We start from the raw sequence: 16,133 nt of genomic DNA, 5'->3' as shown, positions 1-16,133 counted from the left end.
CGCCAGCAGTCCGTCAAGGATGAGTTCTTCTCGGTGTCTCTCGACTCCAGGATACAACTGCCCTCCTGCTCTGGGGCTGCCTCAGTTATAGGTCTGGCGCCCTTTGATGTCCGGACCCTCGCACTGGGAGGTCGGGAGGTCCGGGATGAGGGAGTCCAGACACCCAGCAGGGGGGTGGAGCCAGCACCCGGGGAGGCTGGGGGCGATCGGCACCTGGGCGGGGGAGAGCCATCGACACTTCTTTCTCCCATTAGCCTGCCAAGTGGTCCGTTCACCTCCTGGGTGGATGGTGGTGCCGGGATGGCGGGGCCTGGCCAGGTCCAGGGTTGGGGTCGAGCTGAGGCCACGCGGCCGCGTGGTGCAGTGTCCAAGATGGCGGCTGGGCCGAGCAATGGGGCTGACGGGGGCCCGGGCCCGTGACACAGATACATCCGGGAGCAGGCGTCCCGGAGGGGACGGGTTGCGGGTTGCTTCTGCGGGTAGCCCCCGGAGAGCCGGTGTCTGGGCCCTGTCAGGCGGGGAGGGAGCGAGCCCTTCGTGGGGCCTGTCCAACAATAGGCATATGTTCTTATTAAAACTAATAGGTGGTTGACATTTTGTCTAACTGATGGGTAATGAAACTTTGTAGGGAGGCACAAACTATTAAGGGACCCTTGGGCTGCAGTGACAGACTACACTGTCACTGATTGCAGTGCCAGAAAACATATATACAGATGCTACCTGCATGGTATACACACACACACACACACATGCATGCATGCACGCATGCACACACGCACGCACACAGACACACCCTTTCAAGGGATTCTGTGTGTTCCCACCACAGTGAACTGGCATGATGATGACAGGCAATGAATGCTTATAATACATCTGTTGAAACTAGTCTGTAGTAATCAATTGGAAGTGGCACTACTACTACTAAATAGTCTGCTATGTTGCGTCTTGTTGCTGTTGAAACTAGGCCGTGGTCATCCATTGGAATTGGCACTGCTGTTGTATGGTCTGTAATATTGCATCATTTTGCTGTTGAAACTAGGCTGTTATGATTGATTGGAGGTGGTACTGCAGGTACTGGATGGTCTGTTATATTGCATCATTTTGCTGTTGAAAACTAGGCTGTTATGATTGATTGGAGGTAGTACTGTTGCTACTGGATGGTCTGCTACTTTGCATCTTGTTGCTGCCATTTTTGTTGTTGGAAAACAGTGGTAATTTAGAATGCATTTTACTTTTGCACAGGTCATTCCACAGAACACCACAACAATGTCCCCTGCAACAGCAGTGACCGAAGGGTACACTCGTACTCAGTACTGTAAGTGGCCGTGCGAGTGCCCAATGTCCAAGCCTCGGTGTGCGCCTGGGGTCAGTATGATCACAGATGGCTGTGACTGCTGTAAAATGTGCGCCAGGCAACTCACAGAAAACTGCACTGAGGCTGATTCCTGTGACCACCATAAGGGCTTGTACTGTGACTACAGCAGAGACAGTCCGAGGTACGAAATCGGAGTGTGTGCACGTAAGTATGCGTAAATGCATGTGCATAAGCCACTATTTATAAGCATGAATTTGGAAGGAGAGGCTGTATATATCAATGTAATGAGAAATTAACATCCTACATTGGGACCTGGTTATCCCAGCATAGACTGGTATGGACAAGTTAACATTTAGGTGAGATCTCAGATGCAAGTTTGGTACCCTTTTGTAATGGGATGTAGGAAAACTGACGTGGGAAGGGGGAAGGACTATTAATAATGTAAATCCCAAAACAAAAATCATTTCAAATATATATCAGAAACGCTGGAGTTGTAATGGGACTGCTTATGGCTCTCGACAGCAACCTCCAATGGATCAGCTTATTTGTCGCTGTGCTCTTAAGGGAGAAGGCCACCAATGCATATATTAATCCTACCCAAACAGCGAAGCCACCTAGTCTCTGCACCCACTACAAGCAATCCGGTATGCAATTTAACCACTTTGGGTTTCACAAGGTGAGAAGTAGACTGAATCAATAGATGTAGAGAGAATGGGCTTCAAATTAGAATACGCTTTCCCATAAAGTGCAATAAGTCGAACACAAACGTGATGCGATGTCAAACAACTTTACATTGCATGCTAGTTGTAACGTACTCAGATAAAGGCATTTATTCATAAGGCTTCAGTGAATGGCAAATTTTGTGGTGACATGAAGAGCAGATATAGTAAATCACAAGTAACCTACACAGTAAATTTTCAATAATGCCCATCATGAAATGTATATTGGATATAATAAATAATTGAACATTTTTGTTGCTCATGTTTCAACCTCTACATAGAGTCCTGTAAAATATTGTTACTTATATTGCACAATGCATGACCTAAAAGTACACATTCTAGCTATACATCCCCCAGTTTTTTGTCTTTGAGTAAATAAGGATCCGCAAGGATCAGAGATTGACGTTCTTTCCTTGTAGTCAAAATTCTTGACATTGATCACTACTGAAAGCAAAAAGAAAGGAATCGTTATTCTTAGGCCATTATTCACAGACACTTAACACAACCAGATCATGAGTCCTATGAACTCCCTGAGTCCTAGTGAAGGCTTTATTGAGGTCTTGGCAGAAGTCTTGGAGGTGGTGTATTGAGTTCTGCTATGCAACCTCCGCCACTGATGGAGGTTCTGCGAGACCTTGCAGCAAATTGTGATGGTCATCTGAGAGGATCAGAGCTATGATGGGAGAAATCCTCTCAACAACGGATTACCACTTATTGGGTAAATGCTTTGGATGCAGCAGATCAACCAGCTCTGAGTGCCAGGAGATGACAAGTCAAAGAGGCTATATATATATATATATATATATATATATATATATATATATATATATATACACACATATATATATACACACATATATATATATATATACATGTATGTGTATATATATATATATATATATATATATATATATATATATATATATATATATATGCCATCCCGAGAACAAGGGCGAGACATAGCCCGAAACGCGTTGGGTTATTGATGGCTGAAATCCCTGTCTGTACTCACCGTGCCCCTGATCCATGCCGCCTTACAGAATAAAGATTTTACACGATGAAGAGTGGGCCTCCAATTGTCGGGTCTTGCATTTGGAATATATATACAGCGACGCACCTCCCAAAAGCGTGCCATTGCCTGCCCGAACTTGAGCCTTTTTGGTGTACCGCGAAAGCGTCAAGGACAGACAGGTGACGCCGAAGACTGCCTTCGGCAGGGATCTCGGTCAAACTCGAAAATAGTTTGGACCTGGGGCGCAATGGACTTTGCATTCACAGACACCAAATAACAGCAATATCATCACATTGGACAATTACCTAATTGAGGGTTTTCAACACAGGGACAAAATAGAATGTGAAAAACAAGTTCCAGAAGACACTGCAACCCACTGAGGACGCCCACCAGGGGGAGGAAAATTGCATAAAAAGTAACATCCTTGTTGGTTTCACAATCACCTGCTAACAATGTGAGAGGCGTACCTATGAATAAGTTTGAGGCAGAACGAAACATGTCAGGATTGCCAATGGTCTCAAAATAAATGAATGTAAGCTTCGTTGTGGTGTGCGGCTGAATTGTTCTCTGCAAGGAGGATTTCTGGTGAATATATATATATAGTTCACCAAATGCCCTGATGCTTCGGGAGGGCACTCGCCAGCAGCCCTGCCATCCGGCCTTCACTCAGAACTCTTCTCCGCAACACCAAATCCGTTAATCCAGGCCTAACGCGTTTCAATGCACTTGGCATCTTCATCAGAGGCTTGCAAAATTTTCACAGGAAACGCTCTCTTTTCCTTTTATTGTCTGTATGTTCCCTCTTACTATGTTTCCTTAATTAGGTTTTGCTTAGTGCAAACTTGAAGTATACTGGGATATGTAGTTCCCTAAGATGAGCAGTTCATCTTCCTTAAGTGGGCTCCTGTTAAAAATGTGAATTAAAATGCAAATCTTCTTCCTTTGTAAGATTTTGGATGTCGGGGAGATTGCCCTCCCGAAGCATCAGGGCATTTGGTAAACAACATAACTTGCACTGCGGTCCGGTCGTGGGGAGGAGGCACCATCTCGGTCAAAGCAAGCAAAGAGGCCGTGGAAGGAAACCTTTCCTTCCGCATACAGCGCAGCGACCGAAATAATATAACTCTTCCCGACATCCCACTCCTCCCCCGTAGGGGTAAAAGACATAGGTGCCTGCACTACCAGGGATTTGTAATTTGGGTACCCCCTCTTTGCATAAGTGGCCCATAAGGATGTTATTTTGTATGGGGCTATATTCAGAAATGCTCTGGAAGCCGTCTGATATGTATATAGTGCAGCTTTCACGGACTGCTCTATTTTGTAGCCGCTCCCCTGAATTCTGTTATTTCGGACTCCCAGACTATTCGGCCTGGTTTTCGACACTGCCTTAATTGTTGGACTTCTGCCCCGTTGTTCATGTGTGTGGAGTCTCGGGCCCTAGGCCCACATGCCAGCGAAATGACCGCACTGACACTGCGTACTAGGGTACTGTAACAGGCTGGGAGCACGTGCACTCCGGCTCCTTTTATTAACAGGGTCACCTGACTGGTGACGCCTGTGGTGGGTGGGTGTCTGGTGTGAGTTACATCAGCACTGAAATACTAGACTGTATCCAGCCGGATACTACATCCCTCCCAAAATGTAATAAAAAAAATAAACAAAAGTCCAACCTGTAAGAAAAACAACTAAGCACAAACCACCACCAAATGAGTCTCTTCAGGCCGTCTGCTGGGCAGGGTTAGAGTCATTGACAGCATGGTCAAGATGCCTTTTTTGCCTAAGTGACGTTTTGTAGACCGGCCTGGTCTTGCAGTGGTGAAGTTCGTATTTACAAATCTGGTGTTGACGCATCTGGAGCTGTGGTGAAATCCACTTCAGTGTCGGAGATAAACTCTGTGAGTGAGGCCTTCCTGCGGGGTGTCGCGCTTGGTGATTCTCCTGCTCCTGACGGGTGAGCGACGTTTCGACTTGCCTCTAACGCCTGGACTCCACTGCCACTGGAGCCTCTTGGAGGGCTTTCCCTGCTGGCTGAGATGGGACCGTGTGGACCGTGCGGGGCTTCGCAGGAGCCGCGCAAAGGCGTCGCTGAGGAACTGCCAACGGACTCACAGCCAAGTCGCTCATGTAGCTTCAGAGGGTGGTGTCATGGTCTGGACGTCCTCGCCGTCTGGATTCGGGTGCTGCGCTTTTCTCTGCCGATCTTGTGGGTGACCAGTCATAACCTTTGTGCTTCCTGCGCCTGCCGTGGAGCGGCGGTCGACACATCTCTCCCACTCGGACCCCTTTTGCACGGGGACTCCGTCGAGGCCCTTGTCCCCTGGACTGCCACGTGACGGCGTGGGCTGTGCGGGATGTTGCGTAGGCCACGCTTAGGGTTGCTGCGGAACTCTCGACAGGACCACTGTCCAGTCTTGTGTAGTCCACAAGGGCGGATCTCCCAATGACCGGGTGTGCTCGACTTTGGCAGGCTTTGGATGAACTGGGGTGCACAGACTGTTCCTGAGATATTCGCCTCACTGGGGTCCAGTTGTTCTGGGTGTGTGGATTTACTCGGGAGTTGTGTGCTGCTCCTTGGTGATGATGCACCTGGAGGATGGTGACAAGATGGTAGTTTTCTTCCGTGGGCAGACAGGCGGCGATCTTCTGTCGGGGTGACTTAAAGAAGTGAGAAGGACTTGAGGGACTTTGTTGCGCTGCTACGTTGTTTGCAGGCAGGTGCACTGCAAGGTGTGATGCTATCGATACCAAGCAGCCGGTGACAGGTGAGAGGACGGTCGAACTGCGAAGCGTGGAGCTCGGATGCAGACTGCGCTGCTAGTGGCTTACAGTAGGTCCTCCCGCGGAGCTGTCTCCAGTGACGTCTCTGCACCCCGGTGGCTGGCTTGTGAGGATGAACACCTTCCTCAGTGCTGATGCGAGTCCTTGGTCCGGTTGCTCTTCTCTGTTCCATCTTGCTCGCCTGTGTTGGTTGTCTGCCCTGTGGCGTAATGCCACTGTTCTTTCCTCCTTTGTGGAATGGCATCGTGCCGCGCTCTTCTTCTTCCGACCAGGTTTCTCCTTGGAAGTGGCGTCCTGCTGCCTGTCTCATGTTTGCTGCACATGGACATTTCGCTGGTCGCGTCGCTCTTGTGACGGTCTTCCTTTTCTGTTGCGGACCTATTGCAGGTCTGTCCTGTTGGTAAGACTTGAGTGCACATCTTGGGGACTTCCAGTGGCACCATCCCCTCCTCAGGGATTTCACGGGGTCCCTCTCCTCTTCACTCCAGGAGCTTTGCACTTGCGCCGTCTTGGCGGCTGCTTCTTCCTGTTTTCCGGCGCACTTGTCCGGACTGTTCACTCTGCGTGACAGGCTCCTCGGTTGCTGTGTACTGTGACGTCCGGTCATGTGTCGCTGTGCTGTTGGAGCATCTGTTGCTGTGGCGGCTTGCCACATGGAGTGTGCGCCTCCTCTCTTGCCTGTCGTGGGTCACTGCCGACTCCGTCCTGAGGCAGTGCGAGGGAGAACACTGTGGTTCCTTCGGCCTACTGCGGGGCTTCGCTGAGGCGGTGGAGATGTAGGGGATCTCCCTCCAGCAGTGCTTCTTCGTTGCGACCGTCTGGCAGGTCGGCTTCTCTTTTGGTGCGCATCCGACTGCGCCCTTAATTTGCTTCACCGGACGCGCTAGCTGCGCATTCTCTTCGGTCCATCACTCCTGGAACGGTAGCAGCTGTCCCTGTGCTGCTGTGCACTTGCTTGGTGCTGTGTTCTCCTCTTCAACCTTGGTGCAGTAGAGATGTGATCACTTTCTGTATTGCATTCAGCAGTGCTTCTCTGTGGAGAGGTCTCTCCTGGGCGCCCGTCCGTGTCGTTGGGTTTCTGGGTGCATGCGTTGCGCACCTCGGGCGTCGTGCTCGTGGTCCTTCTTCCGGGTGCCGTCTTCTGGCACTTGGGATGCCCTTTCTGTAGCTTGCGGTGCCATCAGAAAGTCACTGGGGGTTGCACGCTCTGTGCACTTCCTTTACGCACTTCAAAATGGGGCTTGCTGTCTTGTCTTAATGAGGCTTGTCCGGGCTAAGGTGGCCTTGTTACTGGTGTTGCGGATTCTCGGAGCTCTCTGCTACCGCTTGATGTCACAGCCCGGTCTGGATTATGAGGGGCTGGTTCTGCAGGCCTGCCACGCTCTTTAGACTCCCAGCACACAGGCGGAGACCTACTTAGTGTTTATTATGCTGGTGTTGCACCGTCGCTCACCAGCAGGGGCTGCTGCAAGCTTCATTTAAAAGTCCTAGCCCACTTGGGGTTGTTTCAGCAGGCCACTATCGCCGGGTGCCGTTTTGCACAGTTGACTGATGTGTGGCGCAGCAGGTAGGTACCTCACTGGGTTTCAACAGTCCTCCCAGATGCTGAGGACCTCGTGGTTGCTGGGTTGCAAGATTAGCCGTGTTCACCATTCACTCTGGTGCGGGCTTGCAGAGGCGAGGCAGGCGGTGACTGCAGATGTGCCAACCATGCCTGGGTGCGGAACTGCTAGATCTGACTGGCTTATTTTCTTTTCTTGAGCCGATTGGGGAGGGGGCATGTAGTGTCCAGTGCTCCTTGTGCCTTGAGTGCTTTTGCTGGCTGGCCCACTTTGAGCTTGTTAGGGTTCCCTGCTGGATGCATCAGTCCCTTGCGTGATTCAGGGTCATATTTTGAATTGTTGGGTTTCCTTTCCGTGTGTTGCTACGTGGGGGAGTGGCCACTAGGTGGCACTGCAGTGTTCCTGTTCTCACGTGATGTACAAATCGGAGAAGCCCCTCAGGTCATCATGCAGTGTAGGGGGTGTTCTCTAGGTGGCGCTGCAGCCATCACTGATTTGAAAACTGCTGCTGGCCTTGCGTGCTTGGCGTTCCTCCTTGCATCAGTGCCCTGTAAGATGATGCAGAGTACACGGTGCTGTTGAAACAGGTACCTATCGATCACTACAGTAGTGGCCGGGCTGTTTTGTTTAGTGTGGAACTATCCAGGAAACATGGGATTACCGCCTGCTGGGTGCGGTGCAGGCAAAACGAACAATAGGAAGCGCTGTGATTATCCTCATGCTTTATGAATGTGTACAGCTCCTCTTCCCGCTGAGAGTCACGCTGATCGCGCGCTGTAAGGGGCACTCTTCTAACTTGTGCTGCCTGATCATCCCTTGGCCTGCTCTCGAGGGAGCAGCAAACAGTCCTTTGAGGACTTGCTCCCCACGCTGTAGCGGGGATGCGGCCGCTTCCCTGTGCAGTTAGGCTTATCACTCTTTCCTGGGACGACGCTCTCCTCCCCTCCTCCTGGAGATAGACGGCGGCAGTTGTGGTAGCTTTCGGGCGCTTCTGCAGGCAGGAGATGCGCTGTGGCGTACTAGTAGGACACCTGTCTGTACAGATACTTCTTCCTCGCTGACTGCGGGGGCCGGCAGCTTGCGGGCTAAATTGAACCAAAGGCGCCGGTGCGGGGCTCTCGATGACGCGCTGGTGCGGCAGAGCAGACTGCTTGAGGGCTTGGTGGGGATAGCTATTGCTGATGCGTGTGGTTTTGTCTTCACCCCATGGGCCGCTGCCGTTTTTGTTTTTGTTTTTTGTTTTACCAAGGCATTGGTCCTCTAGTGGCACGAGATTGCAGAGCCTGGGCTGTGTGCACGCTGGTGCGGCCGCAGTCATTAGTGCTTCATTAGCGCCGGCACTTCACTCCCCTCCTTACCGGGACTCATGATGGCAGGCAGAGCGGGAAGCGTAGTCACGTGGGGTCTGCTTCGGTGCCACGTCAGAGTCACCGTCTATGCCGCACGATGTGCCCGCATCCTCCGGGCAGGCAACGGCGGCATGCGATCCCTTCCTTCAAGCCGACAATCACCGGTGGTGCACTGGCGGAGCTGCTCACCCCTTTCCCCACGACTTATTTCTCCGCTGGCCTATCATGTGGGGTAAGGCTCAAACAGTCCAATCATAGAGGATCGTAGGGTCTTTCCTCCGTAGGCACATGAGGTCAGACCCGCCTCGTCGCCATTGTGGAGTCTCGGGCCCTAGGCCCACATGCCAGCGAAATGACCACACTGACACTGCGTACTAGGGTACTGTAACCGGCTGGGAGCAGGTGCACTCCGGCTCCTTTTATTAACAGGGTCACCTGACTGGTGACGCCTGTGGTGGGTGGGTGTCTGGTGTGAGTTACATCAGCACTGAAACACTAGACTGTATCCAGCCGGATACTACATTATGTAGTGATTACAGGAAGACAAGACTCATTTCACGATAAGACCATTTTGACCTATGACCTAGGATTTCCAGCATCTGAGAAGTCCCGGCCGTACACACACTTCGTGCTCTTGGCCGGTGTATGCTCCTCCCAGGCCTACGACCCCCCCTGGTGGATGGGTGTACTGACACAAACTTACTCGCTGCAATCTTTAACGCTTTTCCTCTGGCATTCCTTATTCACGTTTATTGTTCAGGCTCACCTATCAGCCTAAGCATCTTGCTTGTTCTCTCACTTTGATAAACAGTTTTCTCCGGTTATCAACATCCGCTTGGCCCCATGGACTCTGGACATGAATGTACCTTTACGCCCTGAAGAAGGGGATACCCCGGATAGGGGGTTGAACACCGAAACACGCGTCAGCGTGTTTGATCTTTGTTGTTCCCTACATATGATTTTCACAGTTTGATTTATATAAAGATGAACAAGTATTGATCCAACTAAATATTTCAATTTATTTAAGAAAAAGTTTCTCTGTATTTTTTGATGTACAATGTTATAAGTCTTGAACCGCATATTAGCAACTTGACTGCTCCACGGAGAAGAAAATTATTTTACTGTTGCATATGTATAGGGATCTTGAATTATAACCAGGTATAATTTGTGATGAATGTTAGGTGTGTTTTTCACAGTTTGAATGGTTCTATTTGAGTATGAGAATGTATGAATGATTTGTGTGATAGGAAGTCCGTGGGAATCACCACTTTTTAGGCCATAGCAATTGTTGTATAAATTTTATTGCGTAAAGATATGATTTATGCACTTATTTGTTTCCCCTGAATAACAGTAAAACAAAAATAAAATGATGTTTAAATAATTTGATCTATGTTTGTGTTTTGAACGCATGGCTTAGCAGAGTTGCATATCTATTAAACAACTTAATTGCGTTCTTTGAAACAGATAGGTAGAGCAGATTGCTAGCTATTTGGTACTATGTATATAGTGCATGCCTTAGATGTGGATAACAATATCATTGGGAATTGGGCATGCGGAAATCAGATTAGAGCTCCTGAAATGTCTTCATGTGGCTGCCACTACACACATCGCCAAGCCTCGATATTCCAATGGAGTCCCATCCTCTAAACCCTTCTAGGGGGGATACCTGGTCCAGCCACCTGCCCACCCACAACAAGGTTTGCTCAGTCAGTTTGCAGAAGAATTCCAATTGAATAGGATCCCTACTTTATGTGGAACTGTAACACGGCCCTCCACACTCTAAACACCACTTGGGTAATCCTCGGGAACGCCAGAAGGGAAGGGGGCACCATAAAGAATGTGTAGGATAATATTGAGGCCCAGAATAGCCTATTCACCTCTGTATGCGGAATTGTCCCACCCCCATGCATCCACTGTAATCATTTTCATCTGCCTCACAATTGATGAATCTTTTCTGATGCATTAGTGTCTATACAATTTCCCATTAGTGTCCAAATTCCTAAATTAGTTTAAACAGATTATTTCACTAATTAGGACTGAAAATTACACGTCATCAGCATGCAATAGAACTTTTGAAGCACCAGGCAGTTCTGGGGTTATACAGATATAATTCCTCATCCTTTATGTGAACTGCTAATGGTTCCAAATACAAAAGAAATAATAATTGTGACAAATTTCAGAGGAGGTTCTCTCATAAAGAAACATTGTCAACCAGATGAAATCCAGTGTAAAGTTAATTTTGACCAACTCAGCTTCTTAAAACACGAAGCTCACTGGGTCAAATGCCTTTTCGGCATAAAGTGATGAATTGCAATTCGAACAATATATTACAATAATCAATAGCTTAAACTGAGTAATTTGTATTAACAAACTAGAGGCATAAAACCAGTCTGGTCAGGGTGAATAAGATTCCAGCCAATCTCACCAACAGTATTTTCATAAGAATTTTATAATCTAAATTTATGAATGTGATTTACCGGCATAATCTCCAGAATTCAGAGTTCTAGCCTTGTTTTAGAAAGGACACTAATTTCCTGGGTGAAAATGTACTAGGCATTTCATCCTCTTTGGGAATGGCATTGTAAAGAAATGCTATTGTTGACCCGGCTTAACCTGGGGCCTTGAGGAGGGAAGCCATGATACAGCAGCACAGACTTCTTCTATTGTAATATGATTTGACAGGGATAATTGATGTTCACGATTTTCGACTGTAATTGGGGTGTTACTATTTTTAATTTTCCAAACAAATCACCAACAGACTTTATTATCTTCCTCTTACACTCTTTGCACGACTGTATTTAAATTTACAGTTCCTCTTTCCAATTAAATTATTTTAGCCTTTTAATCCCATTTATTTAGTTTACTTAGGCTCTCCATTGACCAGTCACTAGTTACAGTGATCTGTGCCTGGTGGAAATGTTCTATTTCCTGCAGTTCTCCGAAAACATTTTTATTCTTTCGCCTGGTGAAAGAAATGAAAGCTCCTCTTTAAAAAAAATCTTTAAATAAGCCCCAGAGAGTTCCAATTGAATTGGCTCCCCACGTTATGTGAAACATATCTTTAATGGCCATGTAGAGGTTTTCTACTGGCCTTTATCAGCCAATAGTGATAGATCCGGCCTGCAGCATTTATTCATGATGGCCTAAGCCTTTCGGAATATAAGAGTTAATTTGCACCTCTCTGTCTACAGGCATTTCCTAATTCATCTTCATATGAATTATAAAAACTAGATTTCCAAATGGATTTTGTGAAATACCCATGGTGAGTGAATTGTACTTGCTGGGGATTATAAAGGCTCACTGTGCTTTCTGAGATACCATTTTTTTATCCCTGATTACCCTACAGCACTTTTAGCACCGGCTTTTTGATATGAGGTCGCCTTGGCGGAGATGCCAAAATTTAAGCCAGTCTCCAAAGGGCAAAACCGTGGATCAGCAGTGTGCCAACATTGATTTACAAAACGCATCACACCTTAAGCCCTTCCATCATGCATTTTGTGAAGCAATGACTCCTATTATGAATCTTAAGTACCTCAGGTTCTTGTGAAGGAACACAATGCCTAGAGAATAAATTACGAAAGTGAGTTTTATATTTATGTTTTTAGCTCACTCACTCTCACTTACTCACACAGAAGAGACCGGTTACTACATAAACGTGCTAATAATATTTATACCTTTATATGCAGAGTTATTGAATATTTTTAAGTCAGAGAACATCTAGAGCCACATAAGTAATCTCACCTCCATGGAATGAAGTATAGCTTTTGCCACATATGTGTGGGCATCACTCTGTTATAGGCATTAACCTGTCTAAAAACGTTAATGAATTCAATGAATAAATACATCCACATCACTCCTATCCTAAAGGATAGGCAACAACTTCAAACCTACATTATCTTCACAACTTTTGGCTTCACCTACGAAGCAGCAACAATCAGGATACCTCCATGCATAGCCATGCAATTACCTATTCAACATAACACAACGAACCAAAAGCATGAAATCAAGGAATGCACAGAAACATTAAGGGTTCAAGCATTCTATCTGTGCACTGAGGGTCAGTAATTGTATTCCTTCACACAGCAGGATTCTGCCCTCACAGCCCACCTATTGATGGAACGCCTCTGTGGTCATCAATAGAGACTTTCAAAGCTATACCAGCCAGTCCACCCTCAAGGTAAACCTCATGTTCCAAAGAGTCACAAATCCTTCCATCCTCATTCTCATTTTATTCCCTTGTCCTCGTTGTTACTATATAATCCTTATTTTTTGTAACGCGAGAACATATCACTCCTTAAGGTTTCATGGCGCTGGGGGCCGTCGGGGAGAATAAGTGAGCGATTGCCCAGAGTCAGATGGCGCTGAGCTGCTGCAGGTGATTGAACCGTGATCCTCGCACTCCGCAGCCAGCCGCTCTGGACGCTGCGCCACACCTCTCCCTTATATACAGTACTCCATTGCTTCCCTGCTAGGCTTCCCCTGTATAAACCCTTATATATTTATGGAATTAACTTCATTCTATAAAGTCAACTTTTTGAAGCCCCAAGTGGGACACAGATCCCACTCTTTCAATAATAGAATAAGCCAGAAAATGCACACTCAGCACAGAATGTAAACAACATTCCAGTTGTTTCTGTAATTGCTGTGAATTTCGCCATAGAGTAGAAGATACAAATACAACACCAGCTTGAGCACAGGGGTGATGAACGAACAGCGGTCAAAGTCATAACAGAGACGCCCTGTTCCCCATGCCATGGTTTCACAGTCAGGCTAAGTCAGACTGTGAAGCAAGTAGCTTGGAAAGTGTCTGTGTTACACCCAAACAGTCCTCCAAAAAGAAAACAATGTATGATATGCTGATATGAAAATGACTGCAAAGAGAATATCACTGCATTGATCTCTCACTTTGGCTCAATAGCAATAAATCAACAATGAAGCAAGAGACCTTGTTGTACTGCCACGGATCCTGAGCAAGTATGCAAGCATTCTTTGCAGGAACACACGTTAATGATGGTATCACTCACATGACTCGCACAGAAGATAAGGATTTCCTCTAGAATGTAAAAAGTTGTACCTCCCTGCATTTACTAAATGCACGTGTCGCAGTCACCCAAAACAATGCAAACATGGCTGCATTGTATTGTATCTAACTGTCGCATTTATATAGCAGTTACTACCATGATTGGGTTGCTAAAGCACTTGCCTACATGGGTAGCATACTATACCGTGGTGGGTGAGTGGTTGATACAGTCTTGTTTAAGTATGGAGCCTAGGTAGAAGGTGTTTCCATATAGTGTTTGATGACAACAAATGGTTGGTTCTCGTGTGGAAGACAATGTTTAGGATTGTGGTGAGTGGAAAGAGTGTGAGAGTTAGACACACAAATTATGTTTTGATATGCTGGCAACATTAGTTAGCTCTGCAGTTCCCTTTTTGGGATTTGTACATGATATAAGGGATACATAAGGGATAATGCCATATTTTAAATGGTCACAGAGGAGCGCCATAACCAGATTGAGGAACGAGGCAGAAGGCAGAACACCTTTATAAGTTTGTGGAACTCCGAGTTGAATTGCAATATCCTTATCATGAACAACATGGGGTACTTTATCCCCTATAATACATGGGCACACCATCATCTTTCCAACAAACCACTTAAAACCTGGGTGCGTAGCTCGTTCATACGAGAAAGCAAGCATGTTTGCAAACGTGAAAATAAAACCTCCAGTGTAAAATTAAACACATAAAATACCTGTTAGATATTTGTTGTAAACAGATATTAAAAACAGTTCAATACAAGTCAGTTTAAAAAAAAAAAAGCTGTGGTAGCTTGGAGTGTAAAAACATGCAGAAAGATTCTAGCTTTTCTCCATCTAAGGGGTGCAAACACTAAACATATTCTCTTTGCTTGTCATTGTAAGCTATTAAAATAGAGCAGAAAAATGAAAAGGAACCTTCTGTTTTCATTGCTTTAAACCAGGCTTCTCCAAAGTTGGTGCTTTAGCGCTGGATCCATGCCAGAATTTTAGCATATCCCCATTTAAATAAATGTCGTGATCTTAAAAATCTGTTGTGGATCCGGCCCTCCAGGACCGACTTTGGAGAATCTAGCTTTAAACAGCTGCATCGATTATTCCTCATAACCTGACCTGCCTTTCACCTCGGCTTCTGCCTCTGGCAGCAGGCTGTGATATCAGAACTCAACTACAATAACTTATAATAGTGCTTTCTCAAGTCTGTTCGACGACTGGGTGCATCACAAGTCACCGATTATAAAGAAATTAGAGACTGCCACTTATACAGGTGATACAGAATCCCAAGGATTACAAGAGAGATTCCATCCCTATTTATGTATTATCACAACACTATCTGATGAGACTGGACAGGCATTAGGAAGGAAGGGTAAAAAAGTTTGCATCACTCTGAAATGCACTTTTTAAACCTAGGAAAGAATGACACAAACTTGCCTGGACAACAGTATTTGAAACAACTCAAAGGTATCCATTGTATCAACATACACAGGCTTGATGAAAGACTTAAAATACATTTGAAATCAATTAAAAAGATCTACTTTTAGCACTTAGTAACTTGCATACTGCACTCTCTTACAAAGCGAGCTATTGGTTGTCTTTGGTGCACATAGTAATGGTGCAATGCAGAGTGCCCCTCCTTTGCCTTTTGTAAACAGAAAATCTAGAAAGAACATTGGTGTGCACCTTACCCTGCATGTGATGCATCCAAGGTGATGGTCACTATGGCGATTGGTTGTTTAAAGTTTCCGTTCTTGGCATGTTCTCCCCTGTCCTCCACTGTAGCGTCTTATTTCCCATCACTCATAGGTCCGATATGCCAAACCAATTTGCCTGCAAAAATAAACCATAGGAAAAGATAACAATTTCCAACAATCTTTTTAAAACCCTGGAAATCCAATTAAAAATATCAAACTAAATATAATTGTTTTGTTTCCCTACAATTTAAAAATTATTTTTTTGTTCTTTTTCAGAGACGACAGGAGTAGGTTGTCTTCTCAATGGAATTAGATATGTGAACGGGCAGACATTTCAACCAAATTGCAAGTATAACTGTACATGCCTGAATGGAGCAATAGGTTGCATCCCTGTGTGCACCAACTCCAGACCACCACTTGTCTGGTGTCAAAATCCCAAACTAATCAAGATGGCGGGCCAGTGCTGTGAGCAGTGGATTTGTGATGATCCAAGGCGGATTCGGAAGACCTTGCCCAGGCATGTTGCATCTTCAGGTATGTCAGCAGTATGGTGCGGATCTATTCTAATGAAATTACCCAGTGATACCATACAAATGTGTACTATTTAAATGTATTTTTGTTTTGAGTATAAGTACTGCTACCTTTAATAAAAGAAAGATGTAGGAAATTGGGTT

The 16,133-nt window shown here is 46.2% G+C and overlaps 1 protein-coding gene across 2 annotated transcripts in view; it reads left to right on the top strand.

Moving 5' to 3' along the window:
* Positions 1-16,133, top strand: part of CCN4 (cellular communication network factor 4) — a 205,387-nt gene that overhangs the window by 174,173 nt on the left and 15,081 nt on the right. The window contains exons 2-3 of one of the 2 annotated variants that reach the window (XM_078686735.1): positions 1,240-1,516; positions 15,736-15,993. In XM_078686735.1, the coding sequence (XP_078542861.1) occupies positions 1,240-1,516; positions 15,736-15,993 (535 nt within the window). The remainder of the gene's footprint in view (positions 1-1,239; positions 1,517-15,735; positions 15,994-16,133) is intronic. The other variant, XM_078686736.1, reaches the window with a different exon arrangement.

This window comes from Lissotriton helveticus, chromosome 4_1, assembly GCF_964261635.1.
Source record: "Lissotriton helveticus chromosome 4_1, aLisHel1.1, whole genome shotgun sequence".
In the NCBI taxonomy this organism is placed as follows: domain Eukaryota; kingdom Metazoa; phylum Chordata; class Amphibia; order Caudata; family Salamandridae; genus Lissotriton; species Lissotriton helveticus.
This window is presented reverse-complemented; position numbering and strand designations above follow the sequence as displayed.